The 21,813-nt window shown below is 41.3% G+C and overlaps 1 protein-coding gene across 1 annotated transcript in view; it reads right to left on the bottom strand.

Moving 5' to 3' along the window:
- Positions 1-21,813, bottom strand: part of PCNX2 (pecanex 2) — a 303,741-nt gene that overhangs the window by 262,238 nt on the left and 19,690 nt on the right. The window contains exons 2-5 of the mRNA XM_061182433.1: positions 5,010-5,215; positions 3,738-3,858; positions 3,036-3,072; positions 781-2,058 (exon numbers count right to left, since the gene is read on the bottom strand). Coding sequence (XP_061038416.1) covers positions 781-2,058; positions 3,036-3,072; positions 3,738-3,858; positions 5,010-5,215 — 1,642 coding nt within the window. The remainder of the gene's footprint in view (positions 1-780; positions 2,059-3,035; positions 3,073-3,737; positions 3,859-5,009; positions 5,216-21,813) is intronic.

Genomic DNA, 21,813 nt, shown 5'->3' with positions numbered 1-21,813 from the left:
AACACACGTTAATGAGGGCCTTTTTGGACAAACCACCACGGATGGTCACCCGTGTTAATATCTGCAAAGTGTTTAGGATGATGCCGGTGTAAATTAAGAGCTGTGTGTTTGTTATAATTATGTTTACAACTTGGGATAATTAGAGGATTCAGCACAGAGGATTATATAATGGAATTCAACATAAAAGTGGATTCCTTTCACAGAAATTTGCTTTACAATCAGCTTTCCCAGAATGCATCTATTCTATTTTTTTCATAACTTTATTTTTTTAATTTATTTTTTAAAAAGTCTTATTGAATTTGTTACAATATTGCTTCTGTTTTATGTTTTGGGTTTTTTGGCCACGAGTCACGTGGGATCTTAGCTCCCCAACCAGGGATCGAACATGTACCCCCCTGCATTGGGAGGCGAAGTCTCAACCACTGGACCGCCAGGAAAGTTCCGCATCTATTCTATTAAGGAAGAGCTATCTTAGCGGTCTTGTCACCATGGTAAAATATAACTGCTCATTTCCTTAGAAATAAACATTCTTGCCTTCTAGGGAAGCCAAATCTTCATTACTATGCCTTAAATTTCCTGGTGGAATAAGCCAGGTTTAATCCATGCTCATCACACAGCTTAGTTTTGATACACTCAGCAAATATCAGTGACGCCGCCAAGCACCCAACAATTACACAACAGTCGTCCCGCTGTTTGCAAAATCAAATCACAGAAAGCCAATGACAAAGAGAGGCAATGCCTTCTTTGTATCATCAGCACAGAACTGAGGTGGAGCCGTACCTCCAGGAAGCCCGCTGTCTTTGCTCTGCTCTGCCGGCTCATTCCTTTGGTTGGATACCACCACCTTGGAAGTATTCATTGATTCTAACAGGGAGACAAATTCCAGGAAGTTGGATTCATTTGGTATTTGTCCTTCCTTGGCCTCCAGGTCAGATTTGGAAGTTGGCATTGTTTGCTCTTTATCGTTAATAACTTCTGCGGAACTTTTGCTCAAGAAGACGTCTGTCCCACTGTCTACACTGAGGACTTGGGAGTGTCTCTTTTCCTGGCTGGTTCTACAAGATGATGGGTCAAGGTGAGCCTGGCCTTCCATGCCCGCCTCAGACTCGGAGACCACATCAGGCGTGGGTGACGGGGTTGTACAGGGGTCTCTTGCGGAAGAACTGTGGTCCTGTGTGGCATTGCCCCCGTCCCCAGATTCATAGCCAGAACATGGATTGGAAGACATCTCCACCATCAATCTCTCTGGCGTCCTGTCACTTCCATTGCCTTCGGGACACACCATGCCTCCTCCTGCACCCTCAGACAGCTCAAGGGTGATGATGGGAATTCTCATCTGTTTCTCAGGACCAGCGGCCCCTGGGGGAACTGGCTCAGCATCACACTTGAAGCCAGTTCCCTCAGTACCAACCACCTTCAGGTGGAGAGAACTTTCCAAGTCTGTCATGGAGTTGGGGGTACTGCTCATGGTGATGACAATCTTAATGGGCTCGTGCAGACTCAGTGGGTCTCCAGGTTGAGAAGTATCTATAAGAGTGACAGCGACCTCATTTTCTGAGTCATCCACATCCTGGTTCAAGGGCGGGTCCACCTGCTGGGAAACCTGCTCCCGCCCAGCTTTGGCGATGACGGTGTTACACTGAGGGCAGCTACTGCTCAGGCTGTCCTGAGGCGACTTGCTTTGCAACTGTTCCCTGATGGAGGCATAATTCCCAGGTTCTGGAATCAGGACGGAATTCTCACTCCCCCAAGGCTGGAAAGAAACGTCTGTCTCCAGTAAGTCGTACTGAGACAAAGACAGGTAGGGCACCTTCTTCACGGCTTCTTTGTCCACCAAGCCGCCCTCGGATCTGTGGCAGAAGGGGGGCTGCCCCTGGCCCCCTTTTTCCTTCCCTTTATCACTGATGCAAGTTTCTGCCACAACTGGTTTCACTGGTATTGCTGACGTGGTCATGGTTTCCGGCACGTGCCCTTTAGAAGCAGGTAAACTTTCTGTTTTCATCCCAGGTGCTGTAGATGACACTGGTGCTACGGGTTGGCCATCTGACACAACGACACCTGAAATCAACAACAACAGCAACTTGATTCGCATCCAGAATGGATGAATAATGTCATGGAGCAAGACCGAATAATAACAAACTAAAAATAACACCAGCAACAAATGTGATTAGATGCTTATCCTAAAAGTATCACCTCCGCTGCGAAATTGTTCTTGAAATCTCTATATTTAAAAAATAATTCAGGCTTGTAGCTTTCCCTCTTTCGTGGGCTTGGGAGGCAGACTAGTATGGTTTAAACAACATATTTGCAATCAGAAAGGTCCTGGCTCTGCTATTTACTAGCTACGTTACATTGGGCAAGTTACTTAATCCTTCTAAACCAAGGCAGGGAGGGTCCAAAATATTGATATATAAGGCTCGACAAGCAAAAGCAGCTTGGATTTTATGCTAAGAATAATGAGAACACAGCAGAAGTTTTTCAATGCAGAGAAAGGAAGGGGTTCATTCAGGCCTCCAGAAGTTCTTTTCTAAGTCTTCTGAAGACAATCAAAAGACAATAAAATGAAATCTTAGTAAAAAAGTAAAACAAATATTTGTGGTGGGAGGGTTAAAAGAAAATCTCAGGAACAAAATTTGTAACTTGACAGAAATGCATACACACAGAACGCAATGTCATTTCCTCTGTCATTTTTCGGTGTCAGTACTATAATAAAAAGTATACTGTGTCGATGATGAATTTATCCTATTTTATATCTGCTATTATGAGCTATATGAAAGGAGTCACCGACTGGAGAAAGGACAATGAAATATGATCAATACAATATCACAGTCTGAACGTAGACATGATACACAAATTCTGATAAGAAATAATGAAAATGAAGAGCTAAAGAAATGAAGGTAAACTAAAACTGCAATCTTGGGTACAGTGCTAATTCGGAATGAATTCACTGGCATTCTGCTTTATAAAAATTACTTTTCGCTTCACTGAGGATACTGCTGTGATAAAATATTCAACGACGAGAATAAGTACTCTACCTTTGAGATCTTCCACTGTTTCCTGTGCTGGCAGCTCCTAAATAAATGAAAGAACAAAATTCAATCAGCATGACTCAGCTCCCTGCCCACTTCCAGGCAGTCAGCAGACACCAAGCAGCAGCCACTGCTTCTCTCAGTGGCACGTGGGAAAGACACAACAGAGTGTCCACTGAGAAAATGGGGAGCAAAGACGGACACAAAAATATCTAGAGTGTAGACATCCAACCAAGCCCGCGGTGCTGTGATAAAAGGGAGTTTGGCAATTAAGAAAGTAAGGAGAAAAAATAATGTGCTACTTCATACTATAGTGAATAGAGCCCAAGAAAGTGAACCTAGAAAAAAGGTGATTTAAGTATGATTTCATGTGGAGTGGTGGAGTGGATTCCAGGGGAAGGCATTGCAAATACGATGATTGAGATGAATGACAGACAGGACCAGGGAGAGGGCAGTGAAGGTGTGCTTATGGGTTCTCCTGGCCATGGTGCAGTCCCGGCAGGGCAGGCAGACTGCAGAGGAGGCCGGTGGGTGTGCTTGGGACGGGTGACTGGGCGTTTATCTCATGGTATAACCCCTCAGGTCATTTCCACCCAAAGGCCAGTATTTACAGCCAGTGCACGTAAATTGCAGTCACCGCCATTGCACACTTCCATGATCAACACTCCAGCAGCATGAGGAGAGTGAAACAGAAAACAGACCACTAACCAGGAGCCCAGACGAGTGATGAGAGTTTATGCTCTGTCCTCTGGAGCTGCCGTGGAGGGGAGGCGTGGAGAGGGTTCGATTGGCCTCTTCCTTTTTGCCGTTGTTAATCCGCCCATTATTGCTAAGCCATCATGAGAAACACAGGGGCAGTGATATTATCAAATAAAACTATGGCTCTTTTGACATTAGTCCTCAAACAATTTTTTTTCCTTCATTCCACTTTGTCCAATTCATGGTATACACAATGGAATATTACTCAGCCATAAAAAAAGAAAGAAAGAATGCCATTTGCAGCAACATGGATGGACCTAGAGATGATTATACTAAGTAAGTCAGACAGAGAAAGACAAATACCATATGGTATCACTTATATGTGGAATCTATAATACGACACAAATGAACTTATATACAAAACAGAAATAGACTCACAGACTTAGAAAACAAACTTATGGTTACCAAAGGGGAAAAGGAGGGGGAGGGATAAATTAGGAATTTGGGAGTCACATATACACACTACTATGTATAAAAGAGATAGACAACAGGGACCTACTGGATAGCACAGGGAATTATACTCAATATTTTGTAATAACCTATATGGGAAAAGAATCTGAAAAAGAATATATATATATATATATATATATATATATATATATATACACACACACACACACACAAATATAACTGAATCACTTTGTTGTACACCTGAAACTAACACAACATTGTAAGTCAACTATATTTCAATTAAAAAATATATATGTAAAAAAACGGGGAAGAATTCATGGTATACAAATTTTATTTTTAAAAGCTAATAAACATTACTTTAAAATAAGACATGCTCTCTTAAGGAACTAACAGAAATAAGACCAAGAATAGTGATGAATGCTCATTTGAGAATTACTTTTAATATTTTAGTTCTATGCAATGTATTACTTTTATATTAACAAACACAAATGTTCTTTCTGAAAATACTCTGGCGTGCACTAAGCATTGAGATGATGAGAAAAAAATACTGAAGTGAAATATTTTGCTATGCTAAGCCTAATGCAAATGAATTTCAGAGCATGGTATAAGGTCATATTAAATAGTCAGTTAAACCATCTGGATTATCAACATTTTTATGCCTAAGTGTATGCTTAAATATAAGAAAAATGTACATATTTGTGTCTGCCTCTCCTGGCATATTTTCACAAACAACTCATACATGAGAAAAATTATTTTAATCAAAATTAAAACCTTTAAATTATGAACTAATGCATTAATGAGAAATGTTACCCTGTATTTTTATGATTGGTTATGTGGTCACTGATGGCCTCTTTGTCTTTATTTGGCTTTTCTTTCTTTCTGGAGGGCCTTTGCTGAATCACTTCTCCTTTATCAAACATGAGGTGTAGGCGATAACTGACCAATTTGATTATTGTGAAGAATATCGTCACTGAACTGCAGTAAAAAAATACAGTGATGGCATTTGGAGGAAAAGCCTAGAGAAGAGAAAAGAAAGGAAAAAATGTATTTGCTTGTAGGATTACCTCTGGTCTTAAATCTGAAAGTATTTTTAAACTATTTATTGAGCATAAATTGGGCAAGATTTCAAATTCTATTAGTTTTATAACTTTTCATGTTCGTAATACCTGAAGAGAAAGAGCTACTACCTTTTTATTTTTTTTAAAAGTCTTTCTTATTTTTCAGGTGCTGGTACTAGCTGCAATGACCAACATGTGATTTGCAGACAGGAACCCCATAGAACAAAAGATACATTATAGTGAGAGTCTCCATTTTGTACCAGCTCTTTTCTACAGGCTAGTCTGGTCTTCCTGTGCATCTGGTCTTCAAGGCCAGAGGAGGGCCTTTGAGATGCTGTTATCTTCAACAAAACACAAACAGCCTTGCAGAGGACAAAGGGAAGCAGAAAGGTTAGTGTAACGTCCCCTTCCTTTCCTCCCTGATTTCCCACTGGGTTAATATCATCAAGCCATGGACTTCTCTAGTGGCATGATGTAGGCAAGGGCCATAAGAGGGTGTACTGCCTCTCAAAGGCAGAGGGACATTTCCAAAAGTGGCAAAGGATCTTTGCATGGAGATCATGGTGAAGGTCAGCTCAATTCTGTCCAATCCCCTCAAGAAACAAAACGAATCACTGGGATCCATGTAATTGTCCCACTTTGTAGGATACCCCACATCTCTTCCTATTTCTCTCACAGACCATGGACCATGGCAGGTTCTCTGGTCCTTCCTAAATGAAATTCTTATCTTCTGGGATAGAAATGAATTCCTGAGGGTCCCAAGATGATACTAAGGACAACCTCAATAAACAGCGAGACCCTTTTAGCAATGCATCTCCCAGAAGGATCTCATAAACCCAGTGATGGTTCCAGTCAGTGCTGCAACTGGAACACAGCTAGGCTCGGAGGCCACATGGCCCGGCCCCCTTCTGCTCCCATGCAGCCCCCGCACAACCTGCCCTGGTCCTATCTAACAATTTACCATCTGGGTAGGACGGTTCCTAAAACAGAACAGCCAAACCAAAGGAACAACCGAGAAAGAGGAAACGATCACCAACAGTAAAAGCCGAAGTGAAGAATTTTCACCATCACTGATTTGTTTTCATTTCATGCGGATAAAAGTCCACAAATAAATATGAATTCAAAATAAGTAAATGACAGAATGATTAAAAAAGATAAATATTAGATGGATAGATAATATATAAAGTCAGTTCCCCTCCCTGGAAGCAGATAAGTTCCACATTTACACAGGTACCTCCTCATGAGAAGTTGTGAAGAACCTCAAGGAATATATAGCCAAGTTGAAGAGAGACAGAGAGGAGAGGCCATTAATAGCCCCCATCACTTTTCCTTAACATGTCTGTATATTTCAGGTCTAAAAAAGTGTAGGCTAATAAAAAAGAATGAAATAATGCCATTTACAGCAAAAAGGATGGACCTAGAGATGATCATACTAAGCGAAGTAAGTCAGAAAGAGAAAGGCAAATATCATATGATATCACTTATATGTGGAGTCTAAAAAAAAAAATGATACAAATGAACTTATTTACAAAACAGACTCACAGACATAGAGAACAGATTTGTGGTTGCTGAGGGGGGAGGGGGCTGGGGGAGGGAAGGATTGGGAGTTTGGGGTTAGCAGATGCAAACTATTATGTATAGGATGGATAAACAACAAGGTCCTACTGCAGAGCACAGGAAACTATATTCAGTATCCTGTGATAAACCATACTGGAAAAGAATATGAAAAAGAATGTATACATATATAACTGAATCACTTTGCTGTACACCAGAAATTAACACAACATTGTAAATCAACCGTGCTTCAATAAAATATAAATAAATTTAAAAAATAATAATATCAATAAAGCTAGAGAGTAAGTTTGAAGAAACTGATAAAGAAGCAATAAAACCCAGCAAATGCTAAAACCAACATGATGCTAAGTAAAGTAAGTCAGAGAAAGACAAGACAAATACTGTATGATCTCACACGAAATTTATTTAAATATAAGTGAAATACAAATTTATATTAGTTTAAAACAAAAAGAAAAGCACCAAACTTCTAGAAAAAGAGATAAGATTTGTAGTTACCAGAGGTAAGGAGGTGGGAGAAGGGAAGTTGAAGGAAGGTGGTCAAAAGGTCTAAACTTACAAGAGTAATAAGTACTAAGGATGCAATGTATATGATGACTATAATTAACATTGCTGTATGATATACAGGAAAGTTGTTAAGAGGGTAGATCCTAATTCATCGCAAGAATTTTTTTCTTCTCTTTGTACTGTATCTATATGAGATGATGCATGCTAACTAAGCCTATGCTTAGCTGTGATAATCATTTCACAATATATGTAAATCAAACCATCAGGATGTCTACCTTAAACTTATACAGTGTTGTGTGTCAATTATTTCTCAGTAAAAGTGGGGAGAAAAAGGAGGCAGATAAAAAAGTTTTTAATAAAAAATAAACCCCAGCAAATGTCTACGAGAATAGATTAGCAAACTGTCATATACAAATTATGTTTCAAAGGAGAATTATTTTATATTATTTTATTTTATTTTATTTATTTTCTTATTTTTTGGCTGTGCTAGTGGGATCTTAGTTCCCCGACTAGGGATGGAACCCATGTTCCTTGCACCATAAGCACGGAGTCTTAACCACTGGACCACCAAAGAATTCCCTGTCATATACAAATTATATTCAAAAGTTGTTTGAATTATAGTGTAGCTTGGGTCTCATAGTATTCCAATTAGTAGGGGTAGCAGAGAAAGTGCTCACTAAATATCCCACGGGCTTGGGGCTTCCCTGGTGGCACAGTGGTTGAGACTCTGCCTGCCAATGCAGGGCACACGGGTTCGAGCCCTGGTCTGGGAAGATCCCACATGCCGCGGAGCAACTAGGCCCGTGAGCCACAACTACTGAGCCTGCGCGTCTGGAGCCTGTGCTCCGCAACAGGAGAGGCCGCGACAATGAGAGGCCCGCGCACCGCGATGAAGAGTGGCCCCCGCTTGCCGCAACTAGAGAAAGCCCTCGCACAGAAACGAAGACCCAACACAGACAAAAATAAATTTAAAAAATATATATATATATATATCCCACGGGCTCTCCTACATTTCCCAGCCTCCCTTGCAGTCAGGCTGGGCCCATGTGCCTACTTTTGGCCAACGGACCATGAGCAGAAGCGGCCAGTGTCACTACTAAGCCTAAACAATTATGAGCTGGTGCCTCCTCCATGCCCCTCTCCTCCTCCTCTTTAGTTGATAATCTCAGAGGCCATGTTTTCCAGATCCATCTACAAGACAATACAGCTTCCTTCAGCCTGGGCTCCTGGGTGACTCTAGGGGACAAGGCCCTTACAGACCCAAGATGACATGTAATAGAAGCGAGAAATAAACCTTTGATTCACTGAACCACTGAGATTTGGGGCGTGGCAGCTAGCACGGTTTCACCTAAATTAATATTGGGGGTTCCATTTTATGGGGAAGCTTCCATTCAAGGTTAGAGAGAAAAACCCTAAGGCATTGGGAAAAGAAGGCTAGGGAAGAAGGGGGAGAGAGAAAAGATTATATATGGACATTGGGGAAATTCATTTGGAAAAAAACTGACTTGCCACAATAAGAAGAGATATTGGGCTTCCCTGGTGGCGCAGTGGTTAGGAATCCGCCTGCCAATGCAGGGGACACGGGTTCGTGTCCTGGTCCGGGAAGATCCCACATGCCGCGGAGCGGCTAGGCCCGTGAGCCACAACTACTGAGCCTGCGCATCTGGAGCCTGTGCTCCGCAATGGGAGAGGCCGCGACAATGAGAGGCCGCGCACCGCGATGAAGAGTGGCCCCCACTCGCCGCAACTGGAGAAGCCCTTGCACAGAAACGAAGACCCAACACAGACAAAACTAAATAAATAAATTTAAAAAAAAAAAAAAAGAAGAGATATTACTTTTCAGTTTATTCTCATAAATATGGGCTACACCATAAGCTTAGTAATGTTGGAATTAAGAGAAGGCAAGAAGTTTGAAGTTGAAGTTAACATGAACATTAGTAACTAGTTTGCAACCCAGGTGAGAACAGGTCCTGTCTCATCCTCGATGAAGGACCACTTAGCACTTCGTCACACCACTGAAAAGCCCCTACACCGCACCAGACCGTAGTGAGAGATAGACATTTGACTGAAAATTTCCTTGGCGAGAGGAAAGGTTTCACAGCACATGACTCATGGCACATTATTCCTCCCCAAATTCTCTGCTCTCATGATTCCTTTAAAAACCTCTCCCTTCAGTAGACCCTCCAAATGGAATCTAGCATCCTCTAAATGCCCCCTTTTTTATGCCATATAATTAAAGCTCTGCTCATATTCCCCCAATTCTACATTCCCAGGAACATCACTGAAAATTACTATCAAGGTCATTTTTCTGCTGACCTCATTATGCTCAGTCAACAAAAGATCTTCAGCTTCTAGAATGTTCTCTCCTATAAGTATGCATGCAAGGAAAGGAAGAGGGTTTAGGAAGAAATCTGTCATGAATGAGCAGTTTTAAATTTGTATTTAATTTCGATCCCAGATTTTTCCCCTGATATAAGGTATATTCAGATCTTGAATAGAGGTTTACTTGTTCCAAGGTAAATCACAATTTTTTCTTGTTTCCATGAACTTATCATTTTAACACATCCTTATTAACCATAAGAGGCAACCTTTTTCAGAATTATATTCTTGGCCAAAGATGAGCTATATGTTGTTTTCTGACCCATTATTAAGATAACTAGTAGTATAATCATTCATTTGACCAAACTTTCAGACAAAATTTAATGAAAAATAACCTGTTACCAACTAGGCATTACAAATATGGTCATTTGTATTTCTCGAAAAACTGGATTTCTCGGGATTTGGCATCTTCTAGAAGCACCCGCCTGTGTGGACACCTGCACAGTTCACAGTTCTCCCCATGCAACCCATGCAACTCTGTTTCTTGAGCTAATATGAAAGCTCTGGCTCTGTCTCAGTCACCATTCTTTCTTTTACAAAACTCTTTTAGTGTGGCAAAATACATATACCATAAAATTTACCACCTTAACCATTTCAAAGTGTACAGTTCAGTGGCATTAAGTCCATTAATATTGGTATGCAACCATCACCGCCATCCACCACAGAATTTTTACAACCTTCCCAAACTGAAACTTCCTACTCACTAAATGCTAACTCCACATTCCCTCCAACCCTCTGCTCTGGGCAACCACCATTCCACTCTCTGTCTCTATGAATTTGACTTTTCTAGGGACCTCATGTAAGTGGAATCATATAGTATCTGTCCCTCTGTGACTGGTTTATTTCACTTAACTTGAAGATGTCTTCAAGGTCCATCCATGTGGTAGCATGTGTCAGAATTTCCTTCCTTTATAAGGCTGAATAATATTCCATTATATGTACATTCCCCATTTTGTAGAGACATTCATCTGTTGATGGACATTTGGGTTTTTCCACCCTTTGGCTATTGTGAATAATGCTGCCATGAACACGGATGTGTAAATATCTCTTCAAGACCCTGCTTTCAATCCTTTGAGGTATATACCCAAAGGTGAAATTGTTGGATTATGTGGTAATTCTATGTTTAATTTCTTGAGGAACAGTCATAGCCACATTTCTCTAGTGGCTGCACCATTTTATGCCACTCTGGTTTTGAACTGCAGGCTGACGGGCCTTTCCATCTCTTGAGTAGCCTGCAGAAACCAATCATCTGGCTGAGTGAGGACTACCTATAAATAAGGCTGGTGTCCAGTGAGAATAAACCACTTTTGAGGATTTCAGTATGCAGAACTAAAGGACACTTTGCAGGGGGGGGTTCAATCTTTATCCATGTGTATTTCATAAAGGTACTTCACCTGACTGAGTAGGTGAACCTCTGTAACTCTGGGGTTCACAATTAGCAAGTCCATTTGCAAATATCAGCTTCATTTGCTATAAAGGTGATATTTGAACTCCATCTGCTTGACTCTGTGTCTCCCTGAAGTGACTCAAAAAAGGGAGATACTATTTATTGGGCCACCAAGTCTATGCATAATGTTTATGCACTTGACTGGAAGGGGAGCCACTCAAGGCTCCACTGGGAGGCTCTGTGATCTTGACCTATGCATAACTCATTTATGTGGCACATAATAAGCCTAACAAATTTGGCTTCCCAGCCCAGAGCAGAAATTGGAAGGGGGGAATGAGGAATGAATAGAAGTAAGCACAAAAATGTAACAAGACATAAGAAGTGACAGCTTAAATGGTGTTGGAAAAGTGAAAGTACAAAAAATTAACTATAAAAAAGCGAGTCACCCATGAGACACACACACACACCCCTCAGCTACCTCTAAGGCTATCCCTACAAAAACATAACAAGATAGTAAATCAACTATACTTCAGTAAAAAATAAAATTCAAGAGGTGTTATGGGGAAATTTAATCAGAAAATGTAAAAATATTTCCCTTTGAAAACCAGTGAAATCTTTCTTTTCAACATTTATTCTAAAATGCACATAGCTGTACTGCACATTAGAACACTGGTTTTTTTTTAAGAAAAACATAATAAGACACCTAGAAGTACAAAGAAAATGTTCAATGAAAACACGCTGCCCAGAAGAATTTAGAACTATTACATCAATGTGGTTAAAGGAAAATGGGTTTTCCTGCTAAAGCTTAAGCTTCGAGTAATTTGGAAAATGTTCTTGCATCTGCCAAACATAAGACTCACACTGGATTTGGACATCTACTCACCCCTCAAGCAGTACTGACATGCTGCTGCTGCATGCGGAGTATTCCCTCTGGCCCTGGGGAACTGCCTAACACGGGCATTCGTGCCATCTGGGGCAGACACAGGCTTTGCAACTTCTTGGTTCACATTTCTGGAAGCCTGATCAGATCTGTGACTATTTAGAAGATCCTAAGTTATTCCAAAAACACAGGGTGCAGGTGGAGCAACTTGAGTTGTCTTCGCTGCTTCAGAGATGAGAGAGATCCCGTTTCGTTCACCCATTTTGTCAAATTAAGAGACAAGGGGAGGGAGGGGCAAGATGGCGGAAGAGTAAGACGCGGAGATCACCTTCCTTCCCACAGAAACAGTAGAAATACATCTACATGTGGAACTGCTCCCGCAGAACACCCACTGAACGCTGGCAGAAGACGTCAGACCTCCCAAAAGGCAAGAAACTCTCCACGTACTTGGGTAGGGCAAAAGAAAAAGAGACAAAAGAATAGGGACGGGACCTGCACCAGTGGGAGGGAGCTGTGAAAGAGGAAAGGTTTCCACACACTAGGAAGCCCCTTCGCGGGCAGAGACTGCGGGTGGCGGAGGGGGGAAGCTTCGGAGCCACGGAGGAGAGCGCAGCCACAGGGGTGCGGAGGGCAAAGCGGAGAGATTCCCGCACAGAGGATCGGTGCCGAGCAGCACTCACCAGCCCGAGAGGCTTGTCCGCTCAGCCGCCGGGGCGGGCGGGGGCTGGGAGCTGGGGCTCGGGCTTCGGTGCTAGCCGGGAGGGAGTCCGGAAAAAAGACTGCAGCTGCCGAAGAGGCAAGAGACTTTTTCTTGCCTCTTTGTTTTGCGGCGCGCAAGGAGAGGGGATTCAGAGCGCCGCCTAAACGAGCTCCAGAGACGGGCGCGAGCCGCGGCTATCAGCGCGGATCCCACAGCAACAGGGGCGCAGAGGGAAAAACGGAGAGATTCCCGCACAGAGGCTCGGCGCCGAGCAGCACTCACCAGCCCGAGAGGCTTGTCTGCTCACCCGCCGGGGCGGGCGGGGGCTGGGAGCTGAGGCTCGGGCTTCGGTCGGATCGCAGGGAGAGGACTGGGGTTGGCGGCGTGAACACAGCTTGAAGGGGTTAGCGCACCACAGCTAGCCGGGAGGGAGCCAGAGAAAAAGTCTGCAGCTGCCGAAGAGGCAAGAGACTTTTTCTTGCCTCTTTGTTTCGCGGCGCGCAAGGAGAAGGTATTCAGAGCGCTGCTTAGGCGAACTCCACAGACGGGCGTGAGCCGCGGCTATCAGCGCGGACCCCAAAGGCGGGCGCGAGCCGCGGTTATCAGCGCGGACCCCAGAGACGGGCATGAGACGCTAAGGCTGCTGCTGCCGCCACCAAGAAGCCTGTGTGCGAGCACAGGTCATTCTCCACACCGCCCCTCCCGGGAGCCTGTGCAGCCCGCCACGGCCAGGCTCCCGTGATCCGGGGACAACTTCCCCGGGAGAGCGCACGGCGCGCCTCAGGCTGCTGCAACGTCACGCCGGCTTCTGCCGCCGCAGGCTCGCCCCGCCTCCTCCATACCGCTCCCTCCCCCCGGCCTGACTGAGCCAGAGCCCCCGAATCAGCTGCTCCTTTAACCCCGTTCTGTCTGGGCGGGGAACAGACGCCCTCAGGCGACCTACATGCAGAGGCGGGGCCAAATCCAAAGCTGAACCCCGGGAGCTGTGCGAACAAAGAAGAGAAAGGGAAATCTCTCCCAGCAGCCTCAGGAGCAGCGGATTAAAGCTCCACAAACAACTTGATGTGCCTGCATCTGTTGAATACCTGAATAGACAACGAATCGTCCCAAATTTAGGAGGTAGACTTTGGGAGCAGGATATATTAATTTTTCCCCTTTTCCTTTTTTTGTGAGTGTATATGTGTATGCTTCTGGGTGAGATTTTGTCTGTATAGCTTTGCTCTCACCGTTAGTCCTAGGGTTAGGTCCGTCCGTTTTTTTTTTGTTTTGTTTTGTTTTGTTTTAACTTAAAAAAAATTTTTTTCCCTAATAAATGTTTTCTTAATAATTTTTCCTTATTTTCTATTTTTAAAAAAATTTTTTTTAAAAATTTTTTGATAAGTTTTTTCATATTTTTTATTTTAAAAAATTAAAAAAAATTTTTTCTTAATAAATTTTTTAATAATTGTTTTAATTTCTTATTATAAAAAATTAATAAATCTATTTTTAAAAATTAAAAAAAATTTTTTTCTTAATAAATTTATTCTTAATAATTTTTTTCTTATTTTTTATTATAATAGCTTTATTTTATTTTATTTTATCCTCTTTCTTTCTTTCTTTCTATTTTTTTCTCCCTTTTATTCTGAGCCGTGTGGATGAAAGGCTCTTGGTGCTCCAGCCAGGCATCAGGGCTGTGCCTCTGAGGTGGGAGAGCCAACTTCAGGACACTGGTCCACAAGAGACCTCCCAGCTCCACGTAATACCAAACGGCAAAAATCTCTCAGAGATCTCCATCTCAACCTCAAGACCCAGCTTCACTCAACGACCAGCAAGCTACATTGCTGGACACCCTATGCCAAACAACTAGCAAGACAGGAACATAGCCCCATCCATTAACAGAGAGGCCGCCTAAAATCATAATAAGGCCACAGACACCCCAAAACACACCACCAGACGTGGACGGGGCCACCAGAAAGACAAGATCCAGCCTCATCCACCAGAACACAGGCACTAGTTCCCTCCACCAGGAAACCTACACAACCCACTGAACCAACCTTAGCCACTGGGGACAGATACCAAAAACAACGGGAACTACGAACCTGCAGCCTGTGAAAAGGAGACCCCAAACACAGTAAGATAAGCAAAATGAGAAGACAGAAAAACACACAGCAGATGAAGGAGCAGGGTCAAAACACACCAGACCTAACAAATGAAGAGGAAAAGGTAGTCTACCTGAAAAAGAATTCAGAATAATGATAGTAAGGATGATCCAAAATCTTGGAAATAGAATAGACAAAATACAAGAAACATTTAACAAGGACGTAGAAGAACTAAAGAGGAACCAAGCAACGATGAAAAGCACAATAAATGAAATTAAAAATACTCTAGATGGGATCAATAGCAGAATCACTGAGGCAGAAGAACGGATAAGTGACCTGGAAGATAAAATGGTGGAAATAACTACTGCAGAGCAGAATAAAGAAAAAAGAATGAAAAGAACTGAGGACAGTCTCAGAGACCTCTGGGACAACATTAAACGCACCAACATTCAAATTATAGGGGTCCCAGAAGAAGAAGAGAAAAAGAAAGGGACTGAGAAAATATTTGAAGAGATTATAGTTGAAAACTTCCCTAATATGGGAAAGGAAATAGTTAATCAAGTCCTGGAAGCACAGAGAGTCCCATACAGGATAAATCCAAGGAGAAACACACCAAGACACATATTAATCAAACTATCAAAAATTAAATATAAAGAAAACATATTAAAAGCAGCAAGGGAAAAACAACAAACAACACACAAGGGAATCCCCATAAGGTTAACAGCTGATCTTTCAGCAGAAACTCTGCAAGCCAGAAGGGAGTGGCAGGATATACTTAAAGTGATGAAGGAGAAAAACCTACAACCAAGATTACTCTACCCAGCAAGGATCTCATTCAGATTTGATGGAGAAATTAAAACATTTACAGACAAGCAAAAGCTGAGAGAGTTCAGCACCACCAAACCAGCTTTACAACAAATGCTAAAGGAACTTCTCTAGGCAAGAAACACAAGAGAAGGAAAACACCTACAATAACAAACCCAAAACATTTAAGAAAATGGGAATAGGAACATACATATCGATAATTACCTTAAATGTAAATGGATTAAATGCTCCCACCAAAAGACACAGACTGGCTGAATGGATACAAAAACAAGACCCATATATATGCTGTCTACAAGAGACCCACTTCAGACCTAGAGACACATACAGACTGAAAGTGAGGGGATGGAAAAAGATATTCCATGCAAATGGAAATCAAAAGAAAGCTGGAGTAGCAATTCTCATATCAGACAAAATAGACTTTAAAATAAAGACTATTACAAGAGACAAAGAAGGACACTATATAATGATCAAGGGATCGATCCAAGAGGAAGGTATAACAATTGTAAATATTTATGCACCCAACATAGGAGCACCTCAATACATAAGGCAAATACTAACAGCCATAAAAGGGGAAATCGACAGTAACACAATCATAGTAGGGGACTTTAACACCCCGCTTTCACCAATGGACAGATCATCCAAAATGAAAATAAATAAGGAAACACAAGCTTTAAATGATACATTAAACAAGATGGACTTAATTGATATTTATAGGACATTCCACCCAAAAACAACAGAATACACATTTTTCTCAAGTGCTCATGGAACATTCTCCAGGATAGATCATATCTTGGGTCACAAATCAAGCCTTGGTAAATTTAGGAAAATTGAAATCGTATCAAGTATCTTTTCCGACCACAACGCTATGAGACTAGATATCAATTACAGGAAAAGATCTGTAAAAAATACAAACACATGGAGGCTACACAATACACTACTTAATAACGAAGTGATCACTGAAGAAATCAAAGGGGAAATAAAAAAATACCTAGAAACAAATGACAATGGAGACACGACGACCCAAAACCTATGGGATGCAGCAAAAGCAGTTCTAAGAGGGAAGTTTATAGCAATACAAGCCTACATCAAGAAACAGGAAACAACTCGAATAAACAACCTAATCTTGCACCTAAAGCAATTAGAGAAAGAAGAACAAAAAAACCCCAAAGCTAGCAGAAGGAAAGAAATCATAAAGATCAGATCAGAAATAAATGAAAAAGAAATGAAGGAAACAATAGCAAAAATCAATGAAACTAAAAGCTGGTTCTTTGAGAAGATAAACAAAATTGATAAACCATTAGCCAGACTCATCAAGAGAAAAAGGGAGAAGACTCAAATCAACAGAATTAGAAATGAAAAAGGAGAAGTAACCACTGACACTGCAGAAATACAAATGATCATGAGAGATTACTACAAGCAACTCTATGCCAATAAAATGGACAACCTGGAAGAAATGGACAGATTCTTAGAAATGCACAACCTGCCGAGACTGAACCAGGAAGAAATAGAAAATATGAACAGACCAATCACAAGCACTGAAATTGAAACTGTGATTAAAAATCTTCCAACACACAAAAGCCCAGGACCAGATGGCTTCACAGGCGAATTCTATCAAACATTTAGAGAAGAGCTAACACCTATCCTTCTCAAACTCTTCCAAAATATTGCAGAGGGAGGAACACTCCCCAACTCATTCTACGAGGCCACCATCACCCTGATACCAAAACCAGGCAAAGATGTCACAAAGAAAGAAAACTACAGGCCAATATCACTGATGAACATAGATGCAAAAATCCTCAACAAAATACTAGCAAACAGAATCCAACAGCACATTAAAAGGATCATACACCATGATCAAGTGGGGTTTATTCCAGGAATGCAAGGATTCTTCAATATACGCAAATCAATCAACGTGATACATCATATTAACAAATTGAAGGAGAAAAACCATATGATCATCTCAATAGATGCAGAGAAAGCTTTCGACAAAATTCAACACCCATTTATGATAAAAGTCCTGCAGAAAGTAGGCATAGAGGGAACTTTCCTCAACATAATAAAGGCCGTATATGACAAACCCACAGCCAACATTGTCCTCAATGGTGAAAAACTGAAACCATTTCCACTAAGATCAGGAACAAGACAAGGTTGCCCACTCTCACCACTATTATTCAACATAGTTTTGGAAGTGTTAGCCACAGCAATCAGAGAAGAAAAAGAAATTAAAGGAATCCAAATCGGAAAAGAAGAAGTAAAGATGTCACTGTTTGCAGATGACATGATACTATACATAGAGAATCCAAAAGATGCTACCAGAAAACTACTAGAGCTAATCAATGAATTTGGTAAAGTAGCAGGATACAAAATTAATGCACAGAAATCTCTTGCATTCCTGTATACTAATGATGAAAAATCTGAAAGTGAAATTAGGAAAACACTCCCGTTTACCATTGCAACAAAAAGAATAAAATATCTAGGAATAAACCTACCTAAGGAGACAAAAGACCTGTATGCAGAAAATTATAGGACACTGATGAAAGAAATTAAAGATGATACAAATAGATGGAGAGATATACCATGTTCTTGGATTGGAAGAATCAACATTGTGAAAATGACTCTGCTACCCAAAGCAATCTACAGATTCAATGCAATCCCTATCAAACTACCACTGGCATTTTTCACAGAACTAGAACAAAAAATTTCACAATTTGTATGGAAACACAAAAGACCCCGAATAGCCAAAGCAATCTTGAGAACGAAAAATGGAGCCGGAGGAATCAGGCTCCCTGACTTCAGACTATATTACAAAGCTACAGTAATCAAGACAGTTTGGTACTGGCACAAAAACAGAAATATAGATCAATGGAACAGGATAGAAAGCCCAGAGATAAGCCCACGCACATATGGTCACCTTATCTTTGATAAAGGAGGCAAGCATATACAGTGGAGAAAAGACAGCCTCTTCAATAAGTGGTGCTGGGAAAATTGGACAGGTACATGTAAAAGTATGAAATTAGAACACTCCCTGACACCATACACAAAAATAAACTCAAAATGGATTAAAGACCTAAGTGTAAGGCCAGACACTATCAAACTCTTAGAGGAAAACATAGGCAGAACACTGTATGACATAAGTCACAGCAAGATCCTTTTTGACCCAGGTCCTAGAGAAATGGAAATAAAAACACAAATAAACAAATGGGACCTAATGAAACTTAAAAGCTTTTGCACAGCAAAGGAAACCATAAACAAGACCAAAAGACAACCCTCAGAATGGGAGAAAATATTTGCAAATGAAGCAACGGACAAAGGATTAATCTCCAAGATTTACAAGCAGCTCATGCAGCTCAATAACAAAAAAACAAACAACCCAATCCAAAAATGGGCAGAAGACCTAAATAGACATTTCTCCAAAGAAGAGATACAGATTGCCAACAGACACATGAAAGAATGCTCAACATCATTAATCATTAGACAAATGCAAATCAAAACTACAATGAGGTATCATCTCACACCGGTCAGAATGGCCATCATCAAAAAATCTAGAAACAATAAATGCTGGAGAGGGTGTGGAGAAAAGGGAACACTCTTGCACTGTTGGTGGGAATGTAAATTGATACAGCCACTATGGAGAACAGTATGGAGGTTCCTTAAAAAACTAAAAATAGAACTACCATATGACCCAGCAATCCCACTACTGGGCATATACCCTGAGAAAACCATAATTCAGAAAGAGTCATGTACCAAAATATTCATTGCAGCTCTGTTTACAATAGCCAGGACATGGAAGCAACCTAGGTGTCCATCATCGGATGAATGGATAAAGAAGATGTGGCACATATATACAATGGAATATTACTCAGCCATAAAAAGAAATGAAATGGAGGTGTTTGTAATGAGGTGGATGGAGTTAGAGTCTGTCATACAGAGTGAAGTAAGTCAGAAAGAGAAAAACAAATACAGTATGCTAACACATATATATGGAATCTAAGGAAAAAAAAAAAAAAAAAAAGAGGTCATGAAGAACCTAGTGGCAAGATGGGAATAAAGACACAGACCTACTAGAGAATGGACTTGAGGATATGGGGAGGGGGAGGGGTGAGATGTGACAGGGTGAGAGAGTGTCATGGACATATATACACTACCAAATGTAAAACAGATAACTAGTGGGAAGCAGCCGCATAGCACAGGGAGATCAGCTCGGTGCTTTGTGACCACCTAGAGGGGTGGGATAGGGAGGGTGGGAGGGAGGGAGATGCAAGAGGGAAGAGATATGGCAACATATGTATATGTGTAACTGATTCACTTTGTTGTAAAGCAGAAGCTAGCACACCATTGTAAAGCAATTATACTTCAATAAAGATGTTTAAAAAAAAAAAAAAAAACCCCAAATGACATAAAAAATGTTTAGTGTCACAAAATTTAAAATGGGTTTTAATTAATATTTAAATTTAATGAATTATAATGTTACATGTTTTAATTTTTAAGCAATAGTCTTCAAAATCTTCAAAATTTTTGGGTAAAAGATTAAAATCAGTCAGTAATAGTCCTTTTTAAAAGGAACAGTGAGGCAAAAATGAGTTGAACTACTAACCTTTTTCTTTACACATTCTGCTCCCCAAACCAGCAGAAACTGCAGAGGCCCTGCTAAAAGAAACGTCTGAGACCAACATGATCAATGGCAGGTTTGTTGGAATAAATAAGTAATCTTACAAGGTGACTACTTGGAAAGGCTACCTATGGTAAGCTGCTATTTTTTTATTTTAAAGTTATTATTTATGGAAAACTATATGGCACTTCCTCAAAAAATTAAACATAGAATAACTATCTGATCCAAAAGAATAGAGAGCAAGGTCCTCAAGAGTACACCCATTTTCACAGCAGTATTATTCACAATAGTCAAGAGATGGAAGCAACCCAAGTGTCTATCAATGGATGAATGGATAAACAAAATGTGATAGACATATATACATGTATATATATATATATATATATATATATAATAAAATATTATTCAATCTTAAAAGGGAAGGGAATTTCGACACATGCTACAACACAGATATATCTTAGGAACATAATGCTAGGGCTTCCCTGGTGGCACAGTGGTTGAGAGTCTGCCTGCCAATGCAGGGGACACGGGTTCGAGCCCTGGTCTGGGAAGATCCCACATGCCACGGAGCAACTAGGCCCGTGAGCCACAACTACTGAGCCTGCGTGTCTGGAGCCTGTGCTCCGCAACAAGAGAGGCCGCGATAGTGAGAGGCCCACGCATCGCGATGAAGCGGGGCCCCCGCTTGCCGCAACTGGAGAAAGCCCTCGCGCAGAAACGAAGACCCAACACAGCCAAAAAATAAATAATAAATAAATTAAAAAAAAAAAAAAAAAGAACATAATGCTAAGTGAAATAAGCCAGTCACGGAAAGAAAAATACCGTGTAATTGCACTTACACGAAGTTTCTAGAGCAGCCAAATTCATAGAAAGAGAAAGGAGAATGGTGACTACCAGAAACACAGGGTAGGGGGAAATGGGGAGTTATTGTCTAACAAATACAGAGTTTCAGTTTCGCCAGATTTAGACATATTTAACTCTATTTGAACTGTACACTCAAAAATGATTAAGGGGCTTCCCTGGTGGCACAGTGGTTGAGAATCTGCATGCCAATGCAGGGGACATGGGTTCGAGCCCTGGTCTGGGAAGATCCCACATGCCGCGGAGCAACTGGGCCCGTGAGCCACAATTGCTGAGCCTGCGCGTCTGGAGCCTGTGCTCTGCAACAAGAGAGGCCGCGACAGTGAGAGGCCCGCGCACCGCGATGAAGAGTGGCCCCCGCTCGCCGCAACTGGAGAAAGCCCTTGCACAGAAACGAAGACCCAACACAGCCAAAAATAAATAAATAAATAAAGATTAAGATGGTAAATTTTAAGTTATGTGCATTTTACCACAATTTTTAAATGTAATTATTATTTTATGACACTTTTGATGATATACGGCGATTTCCAACCAAGAAACATGAACGACCAAATCACATTGGGCTCCTCTGTCTGAACACGGAAGTTAAGCAGGACCAGTTCATCAGGAGTCCACTGATTCTCCCAGGCTCTCTCTCAAGATCAAGGTGTATCCATTCAACAAGTGTCCGTTGCCCAGAGTAAGTTACAAGTCGAAGCCCCAGACAACTAGCTAGATCACAGAAACGATCAAGCTCCCTACTCAGCTTTTCACAAGGA

The sequence above is a fragment of the Eubalaena glacialis genome, chromosome 1, assembly GCF_028564815.1.
Source record: "Eubalaena glacialis isolate mEubGla1 chromosome 1, mEubGla1.1.hap2.+ XY, whole genome shotgun sequence".
Classification (NCBI taxonomy): domain Eukaryota; kingdom Metazoa; phylum Chordata; class Mammalia; order Artiodactyla; family Balaenidae; genus Eubalaena; species Eubalaena glacialis.
The sequence above is the reverse complement of the archived record's forward strand: the minus strand, read 5'-3'. Positions and strand labels throughout refer to the sequence as shown.